Source organism: Chelonia mydas, chromosome 2, assembly GCF_015237465.2.
Source record: "Chelonia mydas isolate rCheMyd1 chromosome 2, rCheMyd1.pri.v2, whole genome shotgun sequence".
NCBI classification, from domain to species: Eukaryota; Metazoa; Chordata; order Testudines; family Cheloniidae; genus Chelonia; species Chelonia mydas.
In genome coordinates, this window is record NC_057850.1 from 193,097,109 (window position 1) to 193,122,687 (window position 25,579).

The 25,579-nt window shown below is 47.8% G+C and overlaps 1 protein-coding gene across 3 annotated transcripts in view; it reads left to right on the plus strand.

Annotated features, from left to right (window-relative positions):
• THRB (thyroid hormone receptor beta) overlaps window positions 1–22,916 on the plus strand; it is a 279,935-nt gene extending 257,019 nt beyond the window's left edge. For all 3 annotated transcript variants that reach the window (XM_043540920.1, XM_037890412.2, XM_037890413.2), the window contains 4 exons: window positions 1,841–2,046; window positions 13,027–13,173; window positions 18,369–18,627; window positions 21,309–22,916. In XM_043540920.1, the coding sequence (XP_043396855.1) occupies window positions 1,841–2,046; window positions 13,027–13,173; window positions 18,369–18,627; window positions 21,309–21,550 (854 nt within the window). In that variant the 3' untranslated portion in view covers window positions 21,551–22,916. The remainder of the gene's footprint in view (window positions 1–1,840; window positions 2,047–13,026; window positions 13,174–18,368; window positions 18,628–21,308) is intronic.
• The last annotated feature ends 2,663 nt before the right edge of the window (window positions 22,917–25,579 follow it).

Sequence of the window (25,579 nt, forward strand, 5' to 3'; positions counted from 1 at the left end):
TGGAGCTGTCCATATAGAGTAGGGCTATTCCCTTTGGAAGAGGTGTGTATTTTGATCTGGTCGACAGTCCTTTAGAGAGCCTGACTGTACTATGTAGACTGGCCTCTCAACCTCCTCTTGAAGTGGACTCTAAATATTTTATTACTTTACATTCTGCCATGGTATAGACTTGAACTGCTGTCATCACTTTCTCCCTTTTGTACTCTAGGAAAGTGAGGTCTCGTAGAGATCAAAATAGGGAGGCTGAAGAGAAGCTAGATTATATCAAGGCAACAATAAATTTCCTCTATAGTGCCTCCATGACCCTCAAACCCTGCTGCACCTTGGCTCAGATGTTGCTTGGGTCTCTAGATACACACCACACTTCTGCAGGCAATCTCTGGAGCCCTGCCTCATTCCATAATTGTGTTTGCCCACAACCAATTTCATTTAATTGGTATAGGTCGGGGGTTTTCAAACTTCATTGCACCATGATCCCCTTCTAACAACAAAAATGACTACGCGACCCCAGGAGCAGGGGCCGAAGTCTGAGCCCGCCCAAGCCTCGCCGCCCTAGGCAGGAGGCCAAAGCCAAAGCCCAAGGGCTTCAGTCTCAGAGCGGGGGACTGTAGCCTGAGTCCCACTGCCCAGGGCTGAAGCATGGGCTTCAGCTTTGGCACTGGGCGGTGGGTGATGGGACTTTGGCCCCGGGCCTCAGCAAGTCTAACACCAGCCCTGGCGACTCCATTAAGATGGGGTCGCAACCTACTTTGGGGTCCTGACCCACAGTTTGAGAACTGCTGCATTATGCATTTTGCATTTGCATTATGCAACTGAAACTAACTTTTTGGGGGGAAAGTTGATGTTTATTTCATATTAGTAATCTTTTTTGGAGACTCTCATATGCCTTCCAAAATTAAGCTGTTGAAATCCATGTAATGCAGCATTTTAACCCTCCTTGGTTTGACATTTAAACATGACAATTATTTCTCTTTTTCTCTCTCTCTCTCTCTTTAAAAAAAACTTGTTATATTACTATAAAAAGGGAAGTTGAAGGAATTTGCATGTCATGTGGCTCATATTTCATAATTATTGTGATAGATAACTTTTTCAAATGTAATGTGATCCACTGAGAATGGCATAGAAGCAGCCAGCTTAGCCCTTGTGGGAAAGTGAGTGTCTCACATTACTCAACTCTGGTTTCTGTATTACATTAAAGATTGGTTTTGATGGGCTCCAAAGGGATCCCCATTCAGTCTCCTTTACTAGAGGATGCTATTTAAGATGTGAGTCTTTAGAGGGTATGTGGAGGGATTAAGTGGTTGGGAAATGGATTTTCTATTGGGGGAAATAAACCACTAAAATATGTAGTGCCGCAACATGAGTTTCAGTGGGAGACTGTAACATGAGCACTGGCTTGGCTGTTTTTTTGTTTTCTTTTCTTTCTTAATGAAAAAGAAAGACCCCTCGTTTTCTAGCTTGGAATACACTAACAAGGGGATGGGGGGTCCAATTTACTCTCAGTCTTGCATAGTTTTACACTCTGTGAGTGGTCCCATTGAACATAATGGGACTCCATTGAACATAGTGGGACTCCATTGAAGACAATGGCACTACTCTCCATGAATAAAGTTAAGCACATGTGTAAGTAAATCATTCAGGATCTAGAGAGAATAAGTGTGGGGTAAGAAAGACTAGCTCTGCTACCTTCCAGGCTGGCTGACAGACCTCTTCACCAACTGCCTTGTCAAGTTGTTTCTAGTTCTCTCAGCACATCTGAGATAAGTCAGACTAAAATTCAGACACTCCCAAAAGCAGGTGTCCATTTTGTTACTTTTTATTTTGTTTTTATTCCTGATAGTGGTGCTGGATGACAGCAAGCGGTTAGCAAAAAGGAAGCTGATAGAAGAAAACCGAGAGAAGAGACGTCGGGAAGAGCTACAAAAAACAATTGGGCACAGACCCGAGCCAACAGATGAGGAATGGGAGCTGATCAAAATTGTCACTGAAGCGCATGTGGCCACTAATGCACAAGGAAGTCACTGGAAACAAAAAAGGAAATTTCTGGTAGGAACTGAAGCCTTGTACTCTGCTTTTGTTGCCAATTTCTTTTATTCCCTCATAAGCCCCTTCCCAGCACTGTCACCCCCAAATTTGTTTGTATGTTGACTGGTGAACTGTATGAAAAATCACATGAACTTCATAATTAGTGGTTGCCAACTTCTGTGAATCTGGTCATCTGATCAAACTATGCAGCTAAAACGGGAACCCCCTGTTCTGGTAGAGTAAGGAAAAATAAAAAGTACATCTTACTCCTTATATGCTGGTGTCAGCCCATAATATAAATAATGGTTATGTGTGTGCATGTGTATTCAGACACATTTGTCCATGTATGGACTAATATCCAGCACGGCTTCATGTTGTGAATAAAAACCTTTTTTTCAGGTAATAACACAAAACTCAGATTTTTGTTAAATTGTGTTTTTATTGCCCCTTTGTTCAAAAATGAATACATTTATTTAAACCAAAAAAAAAAATTCTGGGAGGAGGAATTAAGCTCAGCAAAAACAGGATAGTACATCACTGGGATTGCAAAATATAGAAGGACCCTGGGGACCTTTTCAGGGGAAAGGTCTAACTATTGAATAAGTGATAACTGAGGTTCAGCCTAGAAAATAAAAGGCTCAGCCCCTAAAAAGGGTTTGTTTCATTTCTGATTATTTTTCTAAATTTGATTTGTAAAGGAAATTAATGCAGAATACCAAATGCTCCTGCAGCACACAAATACCAAAGGGCCTCAAAGGAAAGTGAAACCTACTTCAGTCCAAGGCGCACCAGACCATAGAATGACCTCCAGGTGGAAATTCTCATATCTATATGCACAGACACCTGCAGCGTACTCCACTGCACAAACCTTGAGCCATTGTTAAGCCCACTACAGGAAGTTTTGCATTTGAGTCAGCTGATCAGTTTTTTGACGTTGTGACAAAGTTCCTGCTCTACCTTGGTGGGTCTTGTGCTTATTGGCAGATTTACTCGCCTTAGAGCTTCATGGCAGCCCTCAGCTTGGCCATTTTTCTGAATTCACAGTCCAGGTCGACTCCTCCTGTGTCTGACCAGGACTTGGGAGGATTTGGGGGGAACCCGGGCCCGCCCTCTACTCCGGGTTCCAACCCAGGGCCCTGTGGACTGCAGCTGTCTAGAGTGCCTCCGGGAACAGCTGTGCGACAGCTACAACTCCCTGGGCTACTTCCCCATGGCCTCCTCCCAACACCTTCTTTATCCTCACCATAGGACCTTCCTCCTGGTGTCTGATAATGCTTGTACACCTCAGTCCTCCAACAGTCCACGTTCTCACTCTCAGCTCCTAGTGCCTCTTGCTCCCAGCTCCTCACACGCAACCACAAACTGAAGTGAGCTCCTTTTTAAAACCCCGGTGCCCTGATTAGCCTGCCTTAATTGATTCTAGCAGCTTCTTGATTGGCTGCAGGTTTTCTAATCAGCCTGTCTTAATTGTTTCCAGAAGGTTCCTGATTGTTCTGGAACCTTCCCTGCTCCCTTACCCAGGGAAAAGGGACCTCCTTCGCTTACTGCTAATCTATCTGCTTTCTATTCCTCTCCTGTAGCCCCCTGGCCTGGGCTTTTCTTACTTTTTGCCCCGCTTCAGCTTCCCCCCCGACCGGGCCAGATGCTTTTTCTTCGTTTTGTTTTTTTTGCTGTTTTTCTGCTGCAATTTGAGTGCTGGTCAGCTGCCAGCTAGCTGCCAGCCCCCCCACGTCTGCCCTGGGACGCTGCTACTGCTCTGGCTGAAACCCCCGGGGGGGGGAGGGGGACTGCCGACCCGCTTCCCGGAGGAGGGGAGTGGAAGCCCCCAGTCCCAACCATTTTGCTGTTTGTTTCTGGACCCGTACCGGGCCGAGAGGAATCTTCTTATCTACTCGACATTCCTGGCCTGCTGAAAGCCTCGCTGTCTAAAGCTACAAAGCCAGAAGAGAAGATAGCCGACAGAAAAACCACCCAGGGAAGCTACGAACCATCGTAGAGGGGGCCGTAAGACTAAGTAACTTTTGAACTGTACTCTCGTGTGGGGGGAGGTTTGACTGTGTCTTGACTGCGTTTGTAGGGGCACAGGGGGTGTGGCACGGAGCTGCCCCCCGATCCATCAGTGCCCCCTCCAACACTACTACAACCGTCACGGCCCCCGCGCCTTCCGTCCTTGCTGGCAACTTGCCATCTGCCTCTGGATTCAGCTGCTCACCCTGATTCCACCGTCCGGACCAGAAACAATAGCCGACCAAACGAGACTCTTTGGACAAACGCGCGTGGGTTCACGTCCATCGTCCCCCCCTGGACTGTCCACCCCACAGTTTGCCCCTACTACCTGACCCCAACTCCTGTTTCCTCCCGCGTCCAGTCCGATCCATTCCCCCCCCCCCCCCGACACCTGCAGCCCAACAGGGAGAAGTGGTTAATCTGCTTCCCCCTCCCCCCTCCTCCTTCTGGTGTCTCCCCGTCTCTCCCTGCTCACGATGGCGGGGAATGAGAGGGGTGAGGCCCCTCTAACAACCTCAGCTGCCCCTCCCCCACCTACCCCCCCGCCCAACCCCCAAGCCTCTCCCCCCACCACTGCTGCCAAAACACCTGCCACTGCCCCCACTGGGGCATCGGCAGCAGGAGGCACTGGGGCGATTATCGCCGCTGCCACGCCCACCGTCCCCCCAGATTCTAGGAGAGCCCCCCCAGTTGGCCGGAAAGGCCAGGGTGTGAAGAAGGGAAAGGGCCCCGCTACAACCACCAGGCCCTCCATGGCAGGGGCTGCCCCCACCGCTGTGGCCTCGTCATCGACCATAGCGTCCCTCCCCGCTGTTCCCTCCACTAGCTCCACGAGCTTCCCTTCCCCGGCCCCCAGGGCATATGCCTGGGCGGCGGCAGCCCCCCCACCTGCCGCCGCCTCGTCATCTCGCCCACCTACCACCTCCGCTACCATCAATAGCGGCCGGGGCCCCTTTCCTACCATGACGGCGTCCGTTGCCTCCTGGTGCCCGCCTTGCCCCACGTGGAGACATACGTGCAGGCGTTGGCGAGGGTGGTAGGACCCATGGCTATTGTGGCGGCCTCCAAAATGTATGGGAAGGTCGTCTTTTTCTTAGCATCGGAGGCTGCCGCCCAGGAGACGGTGGAGAAGGGCCTGGCGGTGGGGGGGTTGTCCCCCTGGAGCCGCTAGAAGACCTGGGCGTCCGCCTAGTCCTGACCTCCGTCCCTCCTTTTTTACCCAATGCCGTGCTGTTACCCGCTCTTTCCATCCTGGGGAAACCCGTTTCTGTCATCAGCCCTCTCCCGTTCGGCTGCAAGGACCCCACCCTCCAGCACATCCTCTCGTTCCGCTGGCAAGTGCAGCTTCTACCGCCGGCGGCGGCACGTGACGGAGAGGCGCTCGAGGGGTCCTTGCTAGTTCCCTACCAGGGAGCCCGCTATCGGGTCTACTACTCTACGGGAGAGGCCCGGTGCTACCTCTGCCGATCAGTGGGGCATGTCCGAAGAGACTGCCCCTTGGCCCGGCGGGGAGGGGCACCCGAGACCCCCGAGACCCAGCAGGACATCGGCTCCGATGCCCCTGGCCGCCCGGCACCTGAAACCACCTCTCCTCCTGCTTGATCCACCGCTACTCCCTCCCGGGCCCAAGGGACACCTCCCCTACAATGCCCAGATGAGCGAGAGAGCCCCGCCCTCACTGCTAACAATTTGGCAGAGCCTATGGAGGAGGGTGCAGCAAAGATACTACCAGGCAGAGGAGAGGGCCCTCCCCAAGGGGAACCCTCCCTCCCTCATTCTGCCTCACCGTTACCCCCCCCGAGCCCCTGAACCATCGCCTCTGCCCCCCGACATGACCCCTGCTAACCAGTCCCCAGACGATGCTATGGAGGGCTGGACCCTAGTCCAAGGGAAGTGAGGCAAATGGAAGGCTCAAGCTCCGGTGCACCCATCCGATGCGGAGGCCCCCCGGAAGACTAGGAAGGAGGGCACTGACACTGAGCCTTCTGCTCTGCCCACGAGTGAGATCCATCCGCCGGTGTCGGGTGGGGAAGACACGATAGCACTGGAAGGGAGGATCTCCCCTACACGGGAGACCCTCCCCTCTGAGACCCCTGGGGAAGCCCCTTCTGCCCGGACATCACCCGAAACCCCCGCGAATCCCGAGGTGACCGTCGAGGCGGGCACCAGAGGGGAGACCCCCGGGGTGGCGGAAGGCAACCTCTCCTCCATGTATGAGGAGATCGAGGCCCTAGGTCTGACCCTGGTCACCCAGGGAGAGGATGACCTTCTGCCGGCTGGCCTCGATCTGGGCAACCTCACTCCAGTCCACCTTTCCCCATGCTCCCTCCCTCTAACCGCCTTCCTGGGCGGGGACCCTACAGAAGGTAGTCCACCACCTGATGCCGTGGCTGCCAAATCCACCACAGAGCCTGCGCCTGACATCACCGGGAGCGCCCTCTTCACCCCCTTAACCCTCGAATCTGTTCGGGAGGCGCCACCTCTCAGCTGCTTGCCTCCCGAAGCCCAGAGCCTCTGCCCCCGCCCCCACCCCCACCCCTGTCCCTGCCCAATCCACTTCCTCCTGCAATGCTATTGCCGCCCCTGGGGTTATTTCCTTCCCGTTTTTTGCGGATCCCCCCCAAGGAGCAGCCTTTGCATTTTCCTGCCGCGACCCATTAAGAGCTGCAATTTTCCCTCCGCCATCCCCTTCTACCCCAAGGCTTGAGACGGACCGAATAACTTTAGCCGATCAGACGCCCCGTCGGTGGTCCGCACCCTGCCTGCCTGCCCGCCTCAGCGGACCACGAGGCTGCACCAAGAGCCCCACCAAGGAATAACCGAGAAATCGCAACCCCACCCCCCCATGAGCTGCGAAAAGCGTTGCGGGAGTTTTTAGAAGACGCCCGTGGCTCCTGCAACAAGGTACAGCTAGCTCTCCAGCAATGGGGGGACTTTGACCAAATCCTCCAGGCCACAAGGGCCCTTATAAGAGAGGATAGAGGGACAGGAAGGCAAGGTGCCGTGGCCTACGGGCGGGTCCGCAGCTTCCATGATAAATTACTCACTTACGGGACTGGTCACGGATTGTTGCGCGACCCGCTGGGGGCCGCGAACACCCCCGCCAACAAGGAACCCCCACCCCCTCAGCCCTCCGCATGACGCCTCTCATTATCGCAACTTTGAACACCAGGGGCTGTAGGATGGCTCTCCGCAGGTCCCAGGTGCTCTCTTTCCTTCGGGAGGGGAGGTACTCTGTGGTTTTCCTGCAGGAGACCCATATGGATCCGACCGCCGAGGACAGCTGGCAGCTGGAGTGGGGGGACGGGGTCTACTTTAGCCATTTCACGGTTCGACAGGCTGGAGTGGCGACCCTGTTCTCCCCCGACCTACGACCTGAGGTGCTAGGAGTTACTGAGGCTGTGCCGGGCCACCTGCTGCATCTCCGGGTCCGTATGGAGGGGCTCGTGATCAACCTCATTAACATCTATGCCCCGACAACGAGCCCGAAGCGGCCGCAATTCTACCAGCGGATGTCCGACTTCCTCAGCACCCTAGATTCTCACGAGTGCCTAGTCCTGGGAGGGAACTTTAACACCACCCTTGAGGAGCAGGACCGCTTGGGGGCCGAGCTGAGCCCGGCCGCCGTGAACATTCTCCGAGAAATAGTCGAATATCACTCCCTAGTGGACGTCTGGCGTGACCACCACCCGGATGACACTTCCACGTTTAGCTTTGTCTGGGTGGAGGCCCATCGGTCACACCACTCTCAGTTGGACCATATTTATTTATCCCGTTTCCATCTTTCACGAGCCCACTCCTCCAACATTCGGCCGGCCCCATTTTCCGACCATCATCTAGCCACCATAACAGCCTCCCTCTGTGCAGAGAGGCCGGGGTCGGCCTATTTGTATTTTAACAACAGCCTGTTGGAGGATGAGGGCTTCGTGACGTCCTTCCGGGAGTTCTGGCTGGCCTGGCGAGAGCAGCGGCGTGCCTTTCCCTCGGCGCGGCGATGGTGGAATCTAGGGAAGGTGTGCGCCAAGCTCTTCTGCCGTGACTACACCCGGGGCATCAGCCGACGGAGAAATGCGGCAATAGAGCAGTTGGAAAGGGAGGTCTTAGAGATGGAGAGGTGTTTGGCCACCAGCCCCGAGGACCCGTTCCTCTGCGGAGTGTGCCGGGAGAAGCGGAAGGAGCTCTGGGCCCTCAAGGACCATCATGCCCGAGGTGCCTTTGTTCGATCCCGCATCCTCCTCCTTCGGGAGATGGATCGCGGCTCCCGTTTCTTCTACACCCTGGAGAAAATGAGGGGGGCCAAGAAACACGTCACCTGCCTTCTAGCAGAAGACGGCACCCACCTCACAGGTCCAGTGGAGATGTGTGGGAGGGCCCGTGACTTCTATACAAGCCTTTTCTCCCCGGATCTGACCCATCCTGGTGCTTGCAGGGTGCTCTGGAAGGAACTCCCTACAGTCAGCGTGGGCGACCGAGACCGACTAGAGCTGCCTCTCACCCTGGCCGAGTTCTCGGAAGCCCTCCGTCGCATGCCCACCAATAAATCTCCGGGCATGGACGGGCTGACCGTGGAGTTCTACCGCGCGTTCTGGGACATCCTTGGCCCAGACCTAGCCACTGTCTGGGCTGAGTCCTTGCAGGGCGGGGTCCTTCCTCTTTCGTGCAGGCAAGCGGTGCTCGCCTTGTTGCCGAAGAAGGGGGACCTCCGCGATTTACGAAATTGGCACCCCGTCTCGCTCCTTAGCACAGACTACAAAATCGTAGCGAAAGCAATCTCGCTGCGGCTAGGGTCCATGATGGCGGACGTGATCCACCCAGACCAGACCTACACTGTCCCGGGCCGCAGCATTTTTGACAACCTATTTCTAGTCCGAGACCTTTTGGAACTCGGGCGTAGAGACTGTCGTCGTTCGCTTTCCTGTCTCTTGATCAGGAGGAGGCGTTCGATAGAGTGGACCATGGGTAACTCCTGGGCACTCTGCAGGCGTTTGGATTCGGACCTCAGTTTGTGAGTTTTCTCCAGGTGCTGTACGCTTCCGCGGAGTGTCTGGTTAGGCTCAACTGGACCTTGACCGAACCGATCAACTTCGGGCGAGGAGTACGGCAGTGGTGCCCCCTCTCGGGCCAGTCTGTACACTCTGGCGATGGAGCCCTTCCTCTGTCTCCTCCGAAGGAGGTTGACAGGGTTGGTGCTGTGGGAGCCGGAGCTGCGGCTGGTCCTGTCGGCGTACGCCGATGACGTACTCCTCGTGGTCCAGGACCCGGGCGACTTGCCGCGGGTGGAGGCTTGCCAGGCCATCTATTCAGTAGCCTCCTCCACCCAAGTCAACTGGGTCAAGAGCTCTGGCTTGGCGGTAGGGGACTGGTGGCAGGTGAGCTCCCTCCCACCCACGCTTCAGGCCATCCGGTGGAGCATGGGTCCGCTGCTCTACCTAGGCATTTACCTTTCTGCCATGCACCCTTCTCCGCCAGAGAACTGGCAAAATTTAGAAGGTGGGGTGATAGAGCGGCTCCGGAAATGGACGAGGCTACTCCGATGTCTCTCCCTCCGAGGGAGAGCGCTGATGCTTAACCAACTATTCCTGTCCATGCTCTGGTACCGGCTCAACACCCTGGTCCCGGTCTCGGGTTTCCTGACCAACCTCCGGACATCGATTCTAGAGTTCTTTTGGTCAGGAATGCACTGGGTCCCTGTTGGGGTTCCTCATCTACCCCTGAAGGAAGGAGGACAGGGCCTGAAGTGAATGCACACTCAGGTCCGTGTCTTCCACCTCCAGGCCCTGCAGAGGCTCCTATATAGTGCAGGTAGTTCAACGTGGAGCATACTAGTGCACGCCTTCCTGCACCGCTTCCAAGGTCTCCGATACGACCGGCAGCTCTTTTATCTCTGACCAAGCGGTTTTCCGCGAGACCTCTCTGGGCTGCCGGTCTTCTACCAGGACCTCCTCCGGACCTGGAAACTGTTTTCAACGACCAGGTCCGTGGCGGCCACTGTGGGGGCAGATCTCCTCGTGGAGCCCCTGCTACACAACCCCCAGCTCCGTGTGCAGGTGGCAGAGTCCCCCTAGGTGTGCCAGAGTTTGGTCCTGGCGGAAGTCACGAGAGTCGGAGACCTCCTGGACTACGACCGGGGAGACTGGCTGGATCCCCTGACGCTTGCTCAGCGCATGGGGCTCTCCAGACCTCGTACCCCCTGGCGCGTACTTCAGGAGGTGAAGGCCGTTTTGACGCCTGCTGCTCAGGCTTATCTCACTCGAGCCCTGCGCGAGGGCGCACCCTGCCCACCCTCTACCCCAGGCCCGCCGGACCTTTCAATTGGGCCCCTACCCCGTAGATCCCAGCAAACCCCTCACCCTTTCACTGCGAGCCGGCTGCATGAACTGCAGCCGGTCAGCTTCCAAACCGCGCCAAGGAAACATCTATACACACTCACGCTTCACACCCTTCACGCCCTCACCCTGGTGTCCCTCCCCGATACAAAGTGGCGGGACCTCCTACCACCTTTGGAGGGTGAGCAGCCCCGGTGGGCCAGCCTGTATTCCACCTTGGTCCCGAGGCCCATCGGGGACATTAGTTGGCGGCTCCTTCACGGAGCTGTGAGCACGGGCGTGTTTTTGACGCGGTTCACCCCCATCTCGGATACTTGCCCTTTTTGCAACGTGAGGGAAACCCTGGCACACGTATATTTAGAGTGTGCCAGGCTGCAGCCCCTTTTTCGGCTCCTCACGAATATTTTATTATGCTTTTGGCTGCACTTTTCCCCTCACCTTTTTATTTACACACTCCCCATCCGTGGCCCCACAAAGTCGCAGGATATCCTGGTTAACCTCCTCCTAGCCCTAGCTAAAACAGCCATCTATAAAACCAGAGAGAGGAGGTTGGCCAATGAAGCGTCCTGCGTCTGTAGGGCCGTTTTCTGATCCTCAGTACATTCACGTATCCGAGCGGAGTTCCTCTGGGCGGCGTCCACCAACTCCCTTGACGCCTTTTAGGAGCGGTGGGCGCTGTCCGAGGTTCTCTGCTCTGTGACCCCGTCCGGTTCCCTCCGTCTGACCCTTTGATTGAGGGGAAGAGAGAGAGACCCCAGCCCCAGCCATTGCCGCTGTGTATACCATCATTACTGTCACCTAGGAGGGGTCCTATCACACGTGGGTGTACATCCGTCCGTCCCCCCAAACTGCCCACCCCGCAGCTGTGCCCATCTTGTCGGGCCCTCTCAGGAGAGGCAATAGGCATGGCACTAGGTAACTCGAGGGGGTGGAAGACCACGAGTGTCGAGGAAGCCCCCCCGCTCTAGGCCACCAGGTAACTCAGGAAGGTGGAAGACCACGAGTGTCGAGAAAGCCCCCCGGCTCTGGGCCCAGGCTAGCCTGAACACTTCTCCCTCCTGAAGGCTGCTGTGCTATACCTTGCGTTTGCTTTTGTTTTGTTGCACAGTTTTGTTTTTTCCTTTTTGGTGATTCTTTGTAAGTGTTATGCAAATAAAATTCTTTTCTGCTTTAAAAAAATAAAAATTACTCTCCTATAGCCATCTGGCCTGACTCTGTCACAATGTTTACTCAGTTCCAACCTTGGATCACACATTTCTATATGTACAGTCACACACTGTTGTGTCAGGACATAAAGAAGATAACACAAAGACAATATTCACAAAGTCAGTGAATATTGCAAAGAGTGATGTAGTTGTTTTTGAAATTACTATCTAGCAAAGTTTGCGGTTTGGTTTGGTTTAAAAGGGCAAGAACATGGATCCTGTGTACTAAATTTTTTTCCCTAACCTCAGTTGGATTAGTATGTTGGGTTACATAGCATGTGGTTTTCCCAATTCTTTCCAAATCAGATGCTTATGTGCTTTATACAGAGCACCAGTTTTCTTCTGAAAGAAGTTAGATTTTGATTTTGACTGATGGCAGAACTGTAGGAAAATCTTTGACATTTTGCTTTTAAAAAACCTATTAAGCCTATGTTATTTATATTATTCAAACAGCAGTTTCAGCATCACTGTTCAAAGGTACTTCTGTAAACTTCATACACCTCAACTGTCTTGAAGGAGTTCTTCTCTGACTCCTGAGCAGTTTTAAACTTAGTAATTGAACAAAATGCTCCCTCCACATAGTGTTTGGCAGGTCTTTTGCAATTGCAAAGCCTTACTTTGAACACGGAAGAACAGCTTTGGATATGTGTGGGTTTTTTAAAAAACAGAAGTATGCAAGTCTAGAAAGTATGCAAGTCTAAATTCAACTGCGGTGAAATTCACCCCTCTGCAGGGTTTCAGGATAAAGCTTATACATCATATAAGCCCCACTTAAATCCTCAAAATAGGACTTACATGTTGCATAAACCTTTTGCTGAAGCCCTGCAGAGGAACAAATTTCAACCTAAATGAGCAAATGTTTAGGGAGTTCTTATGTGATCCAAACGACCTCCGATTTCAGCCCATCCCTAGTCTCAGTCATGTTAGCTCACCTCTGTAAATAGGTCTTGGCAGTTGGCTTGTGGTCTTTGTGATATTATAACATTATAACACTGGGTAGGCCAAGGAGCCCAATCCTACAGTGTGCTGAGCATCTTCTAGGTAAGAGGTAATGAGTATCTTCAACTCACCCTTGAGGGTGCTGAGCAGTGGAAGGAGGCAGGATCAGCCCTAAATTTCCAAGCAGAAACACCTAAACTTCTCCCACGAAATATGCATAGACACAAACAGATAAATGCATGTGTAAAATATGCAGCTGCTCACACAAAATGGGCGTAATGGCACATTGATCACCCATTTCTTTATGTAATCACCTATTTTACAGACAGCTGCACATTTTATGGCTTGTTTTAGAAAAATTGCCCCTATAGGTCCTGCATAAATAATGGTTAATGTTATTGTTTAATTTCATAGGAACAGAGTGGTGGACTTTATATATAATCCCGACCGTATTATAAACATTTATGAAAGATGACTTGAATGAAACAAATTTTCCCTTTTAATGTATTTCTTAATATCCTTAGCCTGAAGATATTGGGCAAGCACCAATGGTTAATGCCCCAGAAAGTGGGAAAGTGGATTTAGAAGCCTTCAGCCAGTTTACAAAAATTATCACACCAGCAATTACAAGAGTGGTGGATTTTGCCAAAAAGTTGCCTATGTTTTGTGAGGTAAGAATTTCTTTTTTCTTTTTGTTTGCTTCATGCTATTCTAAATGGACCTGTCAAGAGAAACAATAGAAAGTAGTGTCATTGTGACATGAAAACACACAAAATTATATCTGAGCCTCATAAAATCCCTCCACTTCCTGTTGACTTGAATCATGCAAGAATGAAGTGAAGAGGTTAGACCTTACTAATCAGTTCACTTTGTTTTAAATCAGATGGCTTAAAAGAATTAAAAATAAAAAATAGGCTAAAAATAATCTCAGTATCATTTAATTTCCTGTTTCCTATGATCAACCAAATCCCTTTTTTGTGATTTTGTATGGGCCTATACCAGTGACAAAATCAATAAATCTTCCCTATCACTTGCATAACTTTAAGAAAATGCTTAAGGCCCATTAACCCCCTGGGACTTAAGTACATGCTTAAAGTTAAGCATTTACTTAAATGCTTTCCTACGTAGGGATGGAGTTAAGTGCCTTCCTGAATCCAGGACTAAGATACCTCCCGCACTGGCTTATCTGTAGTGGATGGAATGTCAGCAAAAACCCAGGCCACAATCTGCCCCTCAGACATCACCACGAGTGAAATGTAAGTTAGATGTGGAGGCAACTAATAACACTTCGCTCCAGAAGGATATTCAAATGTGAGATATACTATAAGAGGAATATTTAAAATTAAATTTTAGTGTAATTAGGATATGCATGGGCCCTATTCTGATCTCACTCACACTGGTGCAAATTGGGAAGGAATGTAAATTTGAGAGCAGTAGATAATGATGATGATTGTTCTCTTGACTTAAAAAAATGTTAACTTAAATTCTGGGCTGAATCGACTGGAAACTAACCTTGACACCTGAGAGTCTCCTGGAATCCACAGCCATGGAAGTTCTGCAGCAGCGGTGGACTGCCGCCCTACTATCTCCTCCTGCAGAACTGCACTTGTCCCCACTGGTTATATGGCAAGAGAATGACCTTGGAAATGACAGTGAGCATGCTCAGGGAGATGATCCAAAATCCAAACATGGGAACCACTTCTTCCCCCCACTGACTGAACATCAGTCAGGGAAGAAGCTTAAGGCAGGCACACCATTGTGCTTTTCCCTGGCTGATAGCTCAATCTCTAAGGTTAGTCAAGGAGAGCTGTTATGTCAGGTAATGCCCTTTGCCTCCCCTGGCACCTACAAAAGAGGGTGCAGTAAGTATCAGTAGCTGGTGCACTGTAAATAACTCTCCCTGGCTCTGTCAGCCAAGAAAGGATGAAACAATGGCCAAGTATGAAGATTTAAAAATCCAAAGAGATTGAGAGGCCCCTGTAGCACTCCAGTGTCTGAGGGGAGCTGTTGCATCGATTTACTGTTTGTGGTGGGAAATTGCAGTGACATTCCAAGGCAGTCTTTTTAATTAAAAAACCTGGTCCATCAGATAACAGGCTGCAATGCCTATCTGACATCTCCTATCCCTCCTGGCCACACAAGGCCCACATGCTCCACAATTTAAGCGAGTGGAAAGCATGAAGCAAATGAGTCAGGAGTTGTGGGGCATGACCTTTGTATGTTACTCGTTTTGGCTAGGTCAGGCATCCCCCGCAGCTGAGGCACCTTTTAAATTTTGCTCCTACAGACACTAATATCTGACAATAGAATGAGAAACAATTCACAGTGAATACAAAGGGTCGGGAGAGCTGCCTTCTCATGTGGCCGCAGTTGTGAAATAAAGGAATGGGAATGGCAAACGTTAGTACTTATTTGAAAGGGACACAGTCTGGCTAAAATGATTCACTTTTTAAAAAATGCAGGTGTCTTTACTTCGGTTACAAATAATCCTGCCTTGGCCAGACTCCGGCTGTGAATCAGTTTGCGAGGAAAAGCCCTTCCCTTCCCCTGTAGGCCCCTGCACAAAATTCAGACACAATTACAGTCCCTGCTGTCATGGGACCAGAGCTGACAGTGCAGCTAACCTCTGCAAAAGAGACAGAGCAGGGAAGGACTATGGCCCTTTTCCCCAGTGCCCTGCCTGCTGCAAGAGGGGATACACACTGTATTTTTATTGGTTTCAGAGTAGCAGCCGTGTTAGTCTGTATTCACAAAAAGAAAAGGAGTACTTGTGCACCTTAGAGACTAGCAAATTTATTTGAGCATAAGCTTTCGTGAGCTACAGCTCACTTCATCCATCACATTCATCACAGCTGCTAGACCATTCCAGTTTCAAAGGCTCATGGTTTAGTGGCATGGTATCACAGTTGTCAGCGGTCCCAGTTTGCCTAAGGCTGTACTGAGTTTTGCCAATGCAGTTTCAGGTCATTTCAGTCTCAAAATCAAATTGTGAGCAGCCGAGATCATATCTGTGGCCAGCAGGGGCCCAGTGAGATGAGCTCATCCTTCACAGTCAACTGGAGCTGCAGCCCCAGTCTCTGGTGGGCATGTGTTGCTGCTAGAAGATGAGAGTCCTGATGCCAGTGCCAACATCAACTGTAGCCTGGACAGCCCGGACTCCATGCAGGCTAGGAGGAAGCCAGTCTTGGCCCTGGCTGGCAGGATCCTACCTGGTCTGTCAGGCTGGCTAATTGCATACGGAGGTAGGATCCAAGTCCTGTCCAGAAATAAGGAGATAGGTGAGAAAATAGGGGAGCAATTACGGATGGAAAAGAAGAAGAACTGGAGAGGGTTAAAACAGGGGAGCAATGGACAGGCAAAGAAGAGTAGAGACAGGGAAGGTATAGAGGGGAAGAATAGAGCTGGGAGGGAGTAGGGGAAGGGAATGTTTGTGATAGACAAGGAATTATTTTTCATTGTTGGGGGCTGGGCTCCAGCCGCCAGGAGGTTACATGCTTTCTGATGAATTACAGGTTATTTTCTATGTCCATCTCTCTCGCCTTTTTAAGGGGGAAAAAGGCTAAAAGAAACAAGTCCCTAAAACTTGCCAGAATGCCCTCTCAACTTCCACCAGACCCAGCCATGGTGTGCTACAGTGTGCAGGCTACTGCAAGCACTGAGGGTGTTTGTTTCTTTAAGAAAAATAAAATTGTGGTATTTTTTAAACAAATTAAGTCAAGGAACCATTTCTATTGGTCTTCAGTTTGGTAAAACCTTATTTTTTACAAAGCCTACACTTTGGACACAATTTAACCTAGCAGTATCCCTTGAACCATGGCCTGTGCAGTGTTTCCTTCAGCATTATGGGAAAAGGTGCACCATAAAGAAGTTACAAGGGGGGTCTGGGAGAGGTGGGAAAGTAAAGGAATTTCTTTATGTTTATTAGATCAGTGGAAAAAATAATGAGTTATTTGCTCATGTTATATCCCACTATTGACTTCTTTTGCTATGTATCTCACTATCCCATTCTTTTTTCTCTTTGTCTCTGTTTCTTTCCTCCTTCCTTGTCTCTCCATACAGTTCTCATTTTTCTCTTTATTCCCCCTCTGTTCCCCCCCACTTCTTTCTCTCTCTCCTTTTTCTCTGCATTTGTTTCCCATTTGCCACCTTTTTATAATTGCTTCCTTTCTCCTTTTTTTTTTCTTTCACCTTCTCTCCTCTCTTACTGGATCTCAGCAGCCAGACTGCAGCACTTCCTTTGGGAAGTTAAACTGCCAATTTCCCCATTCAGCCCATCTAAGTGCAACCATTGAGCTTGATGCAGAAGGAAGCTGACTTGCCCTGGCTGGAAGGTGTCGTTTTCCTTATGTATCTAACATTTCAGACCTGACACTGGCGACACATCAAAAATAACTGTGCAATCCTAGTCAATTTCTCTTTTCCGCTGGCTCCATGTTTAAAACTCTTCTCCCACAGAACACTGCTTTTGCCTCTGTCAGCCAATTGTCCATCATCCATGCTGTACGTTTTTCTACCAGATTAAACGTAATCATCATGCGAGTGAGTGCACAACTGCTAAAACCACACACGTTTACTTCACTTGAGATTCAAAGTAAAAAAATCATATCTTAACATGAACCCAAAATGAAACAGATTTTCTTCATTCTAGAACCCAATTAGGATTTAGCTTCATCTTCACATGATTATGTATGTCACGGTAGCTGCTCATGTTGACTTACAGTGACATCTTCAAAACAGTCTTGGAGATTTCAATCTTCTTTCATTATCATTTATTTATGTAGCTAGATAGCTTTATAGAAATGCTAAAAAGGGCACCTATTCCTATTATGCAGACACCTTAGAAATAACGTATAAATACAACCTAAGTGCAATAATTCAGGAACTACCCTCCAGCAAATCCTGCTCAAATAGTTCCCCATCTTTGGCATTACAATTCCCTCTCACTCCCTACACTCCTACCATTTTCAAACCCTGGGAAAAAGATGAGCCTTGCAACATGCATTGAAGATAATGATCCAAATTCTGCTGTCAGTCACACCAGCATAACATTGGAGTAGTGCCACTAAAGGCTACTGAGTTACATTTCTAAAGCTGAAAGCAGAATCTGGCTCATTGTCTCTTATTAAATGCTGATACTTGATGGTTTCCAAAATATTACAGGAGGAGATTTCAAAAGTGATTAAGGGAAGAAAGAGCACAAATCCCAATCACTTAGGCATTTTTTAAAATCTTCTCCAGAGACAATATTTGTTTTACTACTTTTACTAAAAATCAGCCCACAATTATAGTTCTTCCCATGTGTGATCATTTCCCCCCCTATTCCTAGGTCAGAAAAGTAAGAGGTGCAGTATTGTTGTAACCAAAGAAACAATTGATAGTATTAATTTGTCGATTAAAGCTTGCAAAATGCTTTTCAAATGGAAAGGGATATTATGAAAATGTATTGGGCTAGCTTTTCAAACCTGCTCAGCCCCCAGCAGTCCCCACTGAGAACGGCACTTCTGAAAATCTGATCCCTTCATTTTAGTGCCTTAACGGGAGCTGAGGTCTTCTGAAATTCGAACCCATTAGTACTTCATTATAACGATATGGTGTCTTAATCTCCAACAGAAATTGGGTGGAATGAACCCACGCAGAGGGATGGCAAAGCATATACTACACAGGGTTGTTAGCTTTTGGGGCGTGTCATTCATACTTGGGAGTATTTAGTCTACCAGCTGTATGGTGTGTAACAGCGTTAATAGTGTATTTAGCAGCCCTTGATGTTTATTGAGAGTAACATGGATTTTATTGTATTTCAAAACTAAGTTTGCTTGAAAACCATAGTTAGTGCAGACTGTTTCATTATCATGTGTAATCTCTGCAGCTGCCATGTGAAGACCAGATAATCCTTTTGAAAGGCTGCTGTATGGAGATTATGTCCCTCCGAGCAGCAGTGCGCTACGACCCTGAGAGTGAGACTTTAACACTAAATGGGGAGATGGCAGTGACAAGGGGCCAGCTGAAAAACGGGGGTCTCGGCGTAGTGTCTGATGCCATCTTCGACCTGGGCATGTCGCTGTCTTCATTTAACCTGGATGACACAGAGGTCGCCCTGCTCCAGGCTGTGCTGCTCATGTCATCAGGTGAGAATGAGAACATATTGGGCACCACTGGAGCTTTTATAACCATCCCTGTGTGAAGTTCTGGTTCATTGTATCTGCAGCAAATCTCTCTCTAAAAGAAAACAGAGGGTATTTTAAATATAGGAGCACTGGCTAAGGCGTCACTAGAATGATGCAGCTGAAATTCTTGGTTTCTGCATCACATTGGGGCTTAGAAACTATGTGGATAAGCACACACAAAAAAACCTTTATGATAGATAACAATGGTCTTGGTTTCAGACCACGTGCAAACAGTGTAGAGGTCTGAGGTGGATTGGTTGCTGGAAATGGATCAGTGATGTAGCTGAGTCTGGGCCAACATTCCCTGGCTTACAAATAGAGCGCTCAGCATCAGCCATCCTCAGGATAAATTCTCTAAGGGCTGGGCTTCACTACTGGGAGATCAATGCTGCTGTGATCGATTTAGCAGGTCTACTGAAGACCTGCTAAATCAATGGCAGAGTGCTCTCCAGTCCATGCCAGCATGCCAGCTCTCAGAGAAGAGTAAGCGAAGTCGACCGGAGATCATCTCCTGTCGACGCAGCGCAGTGAAGACACCGGAGTATGTCGACTCAAGCTACGTCATGGAGTAGCGTAACTTAGGTCGACTTACCCCGTACTGAAGACAAGCCCGAGGTGCTCTTTTGCTCTAGCCCAGGGTGCTGTAACATACAGGACTGAGAATGTGGTTCTTGGGCAATGACAGACCTGGCAACTTGAGGGGGAGGAGGGGTTGAGAGTGCTTTAATCCCTGAGTAGTAAACAATACATAGGACAGGGGTTTACATTGACCTTCCTGATCATTTGCATTCATTTGACATTTCCACTGAAAACGTCTGGGTCTCTGTTTATTTTCCAAAGCCTTGGCTTGTAAAACAGTTGTTTCAGAAGGCATTTCCATAGGAACTTCTTTCCTGAAAGTGACCTTTAAATGTTTTCTCATAAAGGAAGCATTTTCACAGCCAGGCTGGCGCATTGCTTCAGTGCTGATTTGGAGGGAGGAGCACTGTCTGCTGAATTGCCAGCACCACTGAGTGCAGTTCATAGGTGTTCCTAGAGGCCTGCTCACCTTGTGCCTTCCCATGGGATCCTCCGTCCCATTTTCATGAATGTAAACTCACTGCCTGTAAACCCAAGATCTCAGCCAATCTTGGTTGAAAAGCTGCAGAAGACTTTGGGTCAGATAAACTTTGTTAGATAGGAGGTTAATCTGATAGTTAAGTTTAGTCTCTAGAAAGCATGTTAGGATTTTGTTTTTTATGTAACCATGTGTTTCCAATATTCTTACTCACCATCTCCTGAATCTCTAGACTTTGATAATAAACTTATTCTTGTTTTCACTGTAAATATATCTCAGTGCTGTGGTGTTAAGTAAAATACTGGTCCTGAGCTGAATCTTATAAGCTGGTGTACATATTGTTCCTTTGGGACAGCAGACATAATATGTCTGTAAGTAGTCAGGGGCTGGATATCACAGGGGAATGCTTCAAAGGGTCTAGGGGACTGGGGTGCACCTATTGTTAACCTGTAAGGCACAGTAAGGGCTGGCATGGCACAGAGGAGAGTGCTTGGGGGGCTACAAGGCTGGTGATGTTAGAAAACTAACATCCAGCTAAGCACAAGCAAGACTCCCTGACACTGGATGCAGGGGGAACAAGGTGACTCACAGTCCTAGGTACCCCAAGAATTGTCACAGTGATGTAGTCAGCAGGATGAGGGGCTGTCTTCTTTGCCTTCTACATAAATCCCCAAAGTTCATTATCAGTAGTCAGAGTACAGGCTAACCAGCTGTGGCTTGTTTTGTGTCTCTGCTGCTTCGCCATTGGTTTCACCTCTCTTCGTTGACTTCGTATGTAAATGGGCATCCATTGTGTTGGTTTATAATGCTTGATTTACATCCTGACAGAGAGACCAGTGAATAAACATCTCTTTGTCTAACAGAAAACCAATTTTTTCATCTCTGCTGGTGGCTAATACCTTGCTGCAGACTGCAGATAAGCGTATCTTCAGTATCTGTACAGAACTCCTTACCTAGTATCTGTGCATACATTTCACAACGTCATTAAAGACCATGTGACTCGAGTTTCATTTAAGATCTGAAGTGACGTTCTTTGGTGAACTCGAATGTACACAGCAGAATCAGGACATTCCTGTATCCTTCTTGCCCGTTGGCATTGGGGGCTTCCTGGGTCACAGTTGTAGGGCTGCCATTGAAAGGGAAAACAAAGACAGGAGAGAATCGAAATTTAGAGGTGCGGGGGCGGGATTTTTGATGAAGGAAGTTTTTATTCATAATTATTTGTAATACAGTAACACTTGGAGGCCCCAGCTGAGATCAGGTCTCCATTATGCAATGAACATTCCAATAATAAGAGACTGTACCTGCCTGAATAACTTATGTTCTAAGTGGATGAGACAGATAAAGGGTTGGAGGAAGGAACCATTGGAGGGTTGGAGGAAGGAACCATTACTATCTTTGAGGTACAGAGAGATTAAGTGAGCAAGGTCACATGGGAAGTCTATGACAGAGCCAGGATTTGAACACAGGTGTCCTGAGTCTCAGTCCAGTGCCTTTATTACATGGCCGTCCTTCCTCCCTTGATTGTGATTAGGAATTTATTATTGTAAATGAATGCATTCGTCCTGTTTCTTTTTACGTACAGATCGTCCAGGTCTCCTCAGTGTTGAGAGGATAGAAAAATGTCAAGAAGGTTTCCTCCTGGCCTTTGAACACTACATTAATTACAGAAAACACCACGTTGCACACTTTTGGCCAAAACTGCTGATGAAAGTGACAGATCTACGAATGATTGGAGCCTGCCACGCCAGCCGCTTCCTGCACATGAAGGTGGAATGCCCCACGGAACTCTTTCCCCCTTTGTTCTTGGAAGTGTTTGAGGATTAGAAAGACTGGAGTGGTTCTCAGAATTCCTATAGCACTACTGGCTGTCATTTCATTCCATTGCCTAGCTCTTCTTCTGTTCTTTTTGTTTTGGTTTGGTTTGTTTGTTTCTTTTTTTTTTTTTTTTTTTTTGCATAGACATGGATGAAAATGTCCCTTTTATGCGGGTACTTGTGACTATTGCATTTTGTCCTTCAGTCCCTTGATGTGAATGCTTTGACAGCTTAACAGTGAAAACACAAACAAACCAATCTCGATCACCAGCACTTAAGTGGTCACCAGCTCACATCCATAACTGCTTGGGGAAATGGGGAGTTAAAATTGAAGTGGCAGAAAATAAACAGGCCTCCAAGGCAAAGCACTTTGCCCTGCCTTTTTCCCAGTATTACCTCATTTTGCAAGCCACAAGTGAGATACAGTGTCTAGTTTTCCATGGTCATTCTAAGTGTAACCATTACCATTGTGACCTAAGAATACCATCATCACTGTGATTGCATCACGTCTTTGGGATTATTACATGGATCATAAATATCTGTGTCCTCTACAATCAAATCTTTTTTCAAATACCCAGTGGGAAGGAGGGGTTGATATATTTTTTTCATTTGTACGAAATGAAGGCAAAATCCTTCAGCCCTTGCTCAATTAAAACTCTAGATGACTTCAGTGGCAGGTCTACTGAAATAGAGACTTTGGGCTTGATCCTGTGAGGTGTTGAGCTCTTCCAACAGGTGCTGGGAGCCCTCAGCTCAGGTTGGTTTCAGGAGAGGAAGTGAAGGGGGATGTCACATCAACATCCAAGTGGCACTGGAAGGGGTGGGCACTCGGCAGGTCTCGGTATGCACTCAGCACTCTGCAGGAATGGGTCTTTTATCCTGACTGCAGGATTTGCTTACGGTCATGCAAAGATACAAATGATCACAGGGAGAAAAAAATGATTATGATGATCTCCAAATAGGATAGAAACCTACCCTATTACTAGTTATGCTCCAGACTGTACAACTTTATCCCAGTAACATGTAGAGTATGTCTTGAGAGTAATTTCTGATAGATAAATACAAAGGAAACTTCAGCATCTGTCTTAAACATGTTGCCATCTTTTTGTACCTTTTTTGGTGCATTTTTTATTTTGATTGGCTAGATTCTCTCTCAATTCCGTGAAATCATTTATTTTTATTGACTGCATTAGTAGGAGCTGAACTGAGCAACAACAGGATGTCTTGCTGCTGAAATCTGCCAGCCAGCACTCCTGGCACTCATGTGGGCCTTTTTCAAGGGCATTATGAGTAGAGAGTTCTCTGTTTCCTCCATCCTCATCACAGGGTGATTGTCTCTGAAGTTTTATAAACTCCAGGCCAGGTAAGTCTCCTGGTTTATCATAGAATCATAGAATATCAGGGTTGGAAGGGACCCCAGAAGGTCATCTAGTCCAACCCCCTGCTCAAAGCAGGACCAAGTCCCAGTTAAATCATCCCAGCCAGGGCTTTGTCAAGCCTGACCTTAAAAACCTGTAAGGAAGGAGATTCTACCACCTCCCTAGGTAACGCATTCCAGTGTTTCACCACCCTCTTAGTGAAAAAGTTTTTCCTAATATCCAATCTAAACCTCCCCCATTGCAACTTGAGACCATTACTCCTCGTTCTGTCATCTGCTACCATTGAGAACAGTCTAGAGCCATCCTCTATATCTTATCTATAAGTGGGATACATCAGAAGGATCATCCTCTTCCTGGCAACAGAAAAGATTTAGTACAGCCTCCCTCTGTTGCATAGTGCATTCACATATCAATACATAAAGACAGCAGGAAGTATCTTTTCCTGCCCAACTGGACAGGCATTCTTATAGCTGGACATTCAAAGCTAAAGGCCCTAATCTAGCCTGAAGTGTTTGACTCATGAAAATGTGGTACTAGGAAAACTTTCCTTGTGGGCAAAACTCCAGGGGAATTTTGAAATGATTTTCACTCCTGCTGCAATGGGAAGAAAGCATTTGGAATACTAAGGGCCACATTTTCAGCCAGGCTGAATCCCTGCCTCCATGTTTTTTGGTGCAATTTGCATCTAGACTTGCAATGGGTTGTGAGCATTAATCTTAGTAGTTACATATTGGACTTCTAATATTTGTGCCCACAATTCCTTGTGGGTGTAAAACACCCAGCTGAATTTTTTGCAGGCACAAGGGAAGCCAGGCTACTGGAAACTTGTTCTTGAATGTTTGGGTTTTGTATGAGGTTAAAAAAAAACCCACCTCATCCCAAGGCAAATGTTTGAATGACACCATTTTCCAAATTGTTTTGCAGGAAAACCCAGAGTACGTCGTGGGGTCAGGGACATCATCCAGAATATTGGGGGTTATACTTAGAAACAAAACCCATACAAAATAATGAGAATTATGGGTTTGGTCCTGCAAACTCTTCCTCAGATGTGCAGTCTCAAGAAAGTCACTCCGTAGTGTGAGAACTGCTTACGCGAGTCAGGGCTTGCATGAGCAGATCCTAACTGCATACATTAAAAGAAAAATAATTGCACACATTTTAAAATCAAATTAGTTAAAATGACAGATACCTGTAGAAATTAAATAAAATAGTTGATCCATATCTTGCTTCTGTTTTCCAGATCTGCTAAGCAAAAATAAATGAAATGTACAAACCTTTTAGAGCTGTATTCTGCCCTTAATCTTCATGGGAAACTCCCACTGATGCCAGTGAGAACCCCACACATGCTCCTAAGGCTATTTATGACTAAATTAGTGTACAAAAATTTGATCATGCTGCAGGTGAAAGAGAGAGAAAAACATTCTTCTTCCTGGCAGCTATCAATATTGGCAACTCACAATTTTATTGCCAGTCTTGAGATATCTGCTGTTTTTCTTATAGCCCCCGCCCTGGAAATCATGTTGTTACATGATTTAAAAAAAAAAGTTTCTGGTGCTTTTGGTTGTAGAAAAAAGCTTGAAAATGTGAAACCCAAATATTCAAAACTTAGAAGGCAAATAAGAACTCAAAATTGACAATTTAGAACTCTCGCGATTTTTAAGACAATCTTGTGATTTTGGGGGCCTGGCTCATGATTTTTGAAGCCTTGGGATTGGCAACACTGAGATATTCAAAGTAAATAGCGTAGAAAAGGTAAGAGTTGTACAAAAAACAAAAACAAAAAAGATTAGTCATCTGACTCAGGAAAGCTTCGTCAGTCTGATCCAGCGCTGAGAATAAACACTTCACAGGCTGGCTGCTGTTAAAATAGCTACTGGTACGGGAACCTGTCCCCATTAAATGAAACAAGCAAAGCACTGAGGTTTAAAAGTGTTAGATTTAGTAGATTACATGAATGAGTGCCTGGAATTAGGCACCTAATTTGTATTTAAATGTCTGAATAAGTGGCTGAATTTCCAAGATGTTGACTTAATTGGGAGCTGTGACTACTCAGTATCCCGAAAAATCAGTTCACCTCTATTTAAGTGACTGAACATGGATTTCGGTGCCTAACGTTAGGAAAACAAGCCAGAAAATGTTGGTCAGTGTTTTTAGCAAAGAGTACATATAGCAGTATTTTTTTAACCTTTTTTATATTAAAGGTATGGGATGTGGCAGCAATTCATTGCGGTGAATTACCAGTATTTATCAATCCAAAACCAATATCCATTTCTTAGTTTAACAGATGTGATCTTAGTGACATCTAAGGCCCTGCTTCCATACCAGTTTTACATTGTCTGACTTCATTTACTTCAGTGATATTACTCCTGATTTACACCAGTGCAGAATTAGAACCTATATTAGGCTCTGATCTTGCGAACGCTTGCTACTGGACTCAGCCCCCTGTCCTGCAATGACTTATGCACATGCTTAAATTTGCATACATGCGTAGTCCCAAGTCTTTGCAGGCTCAAGAACATAGTGCTTGCTACTGTGAGTAACAGACGTTAGTGTGACTGACTGTTCCCAGTAGTAAGCACTACACCCTGTAGTATTTGTAGAATAAGGCCTTCTGACTGAGTGCAACAGAACTGAACTTTTCAGTGCAGTCCATACTCTTG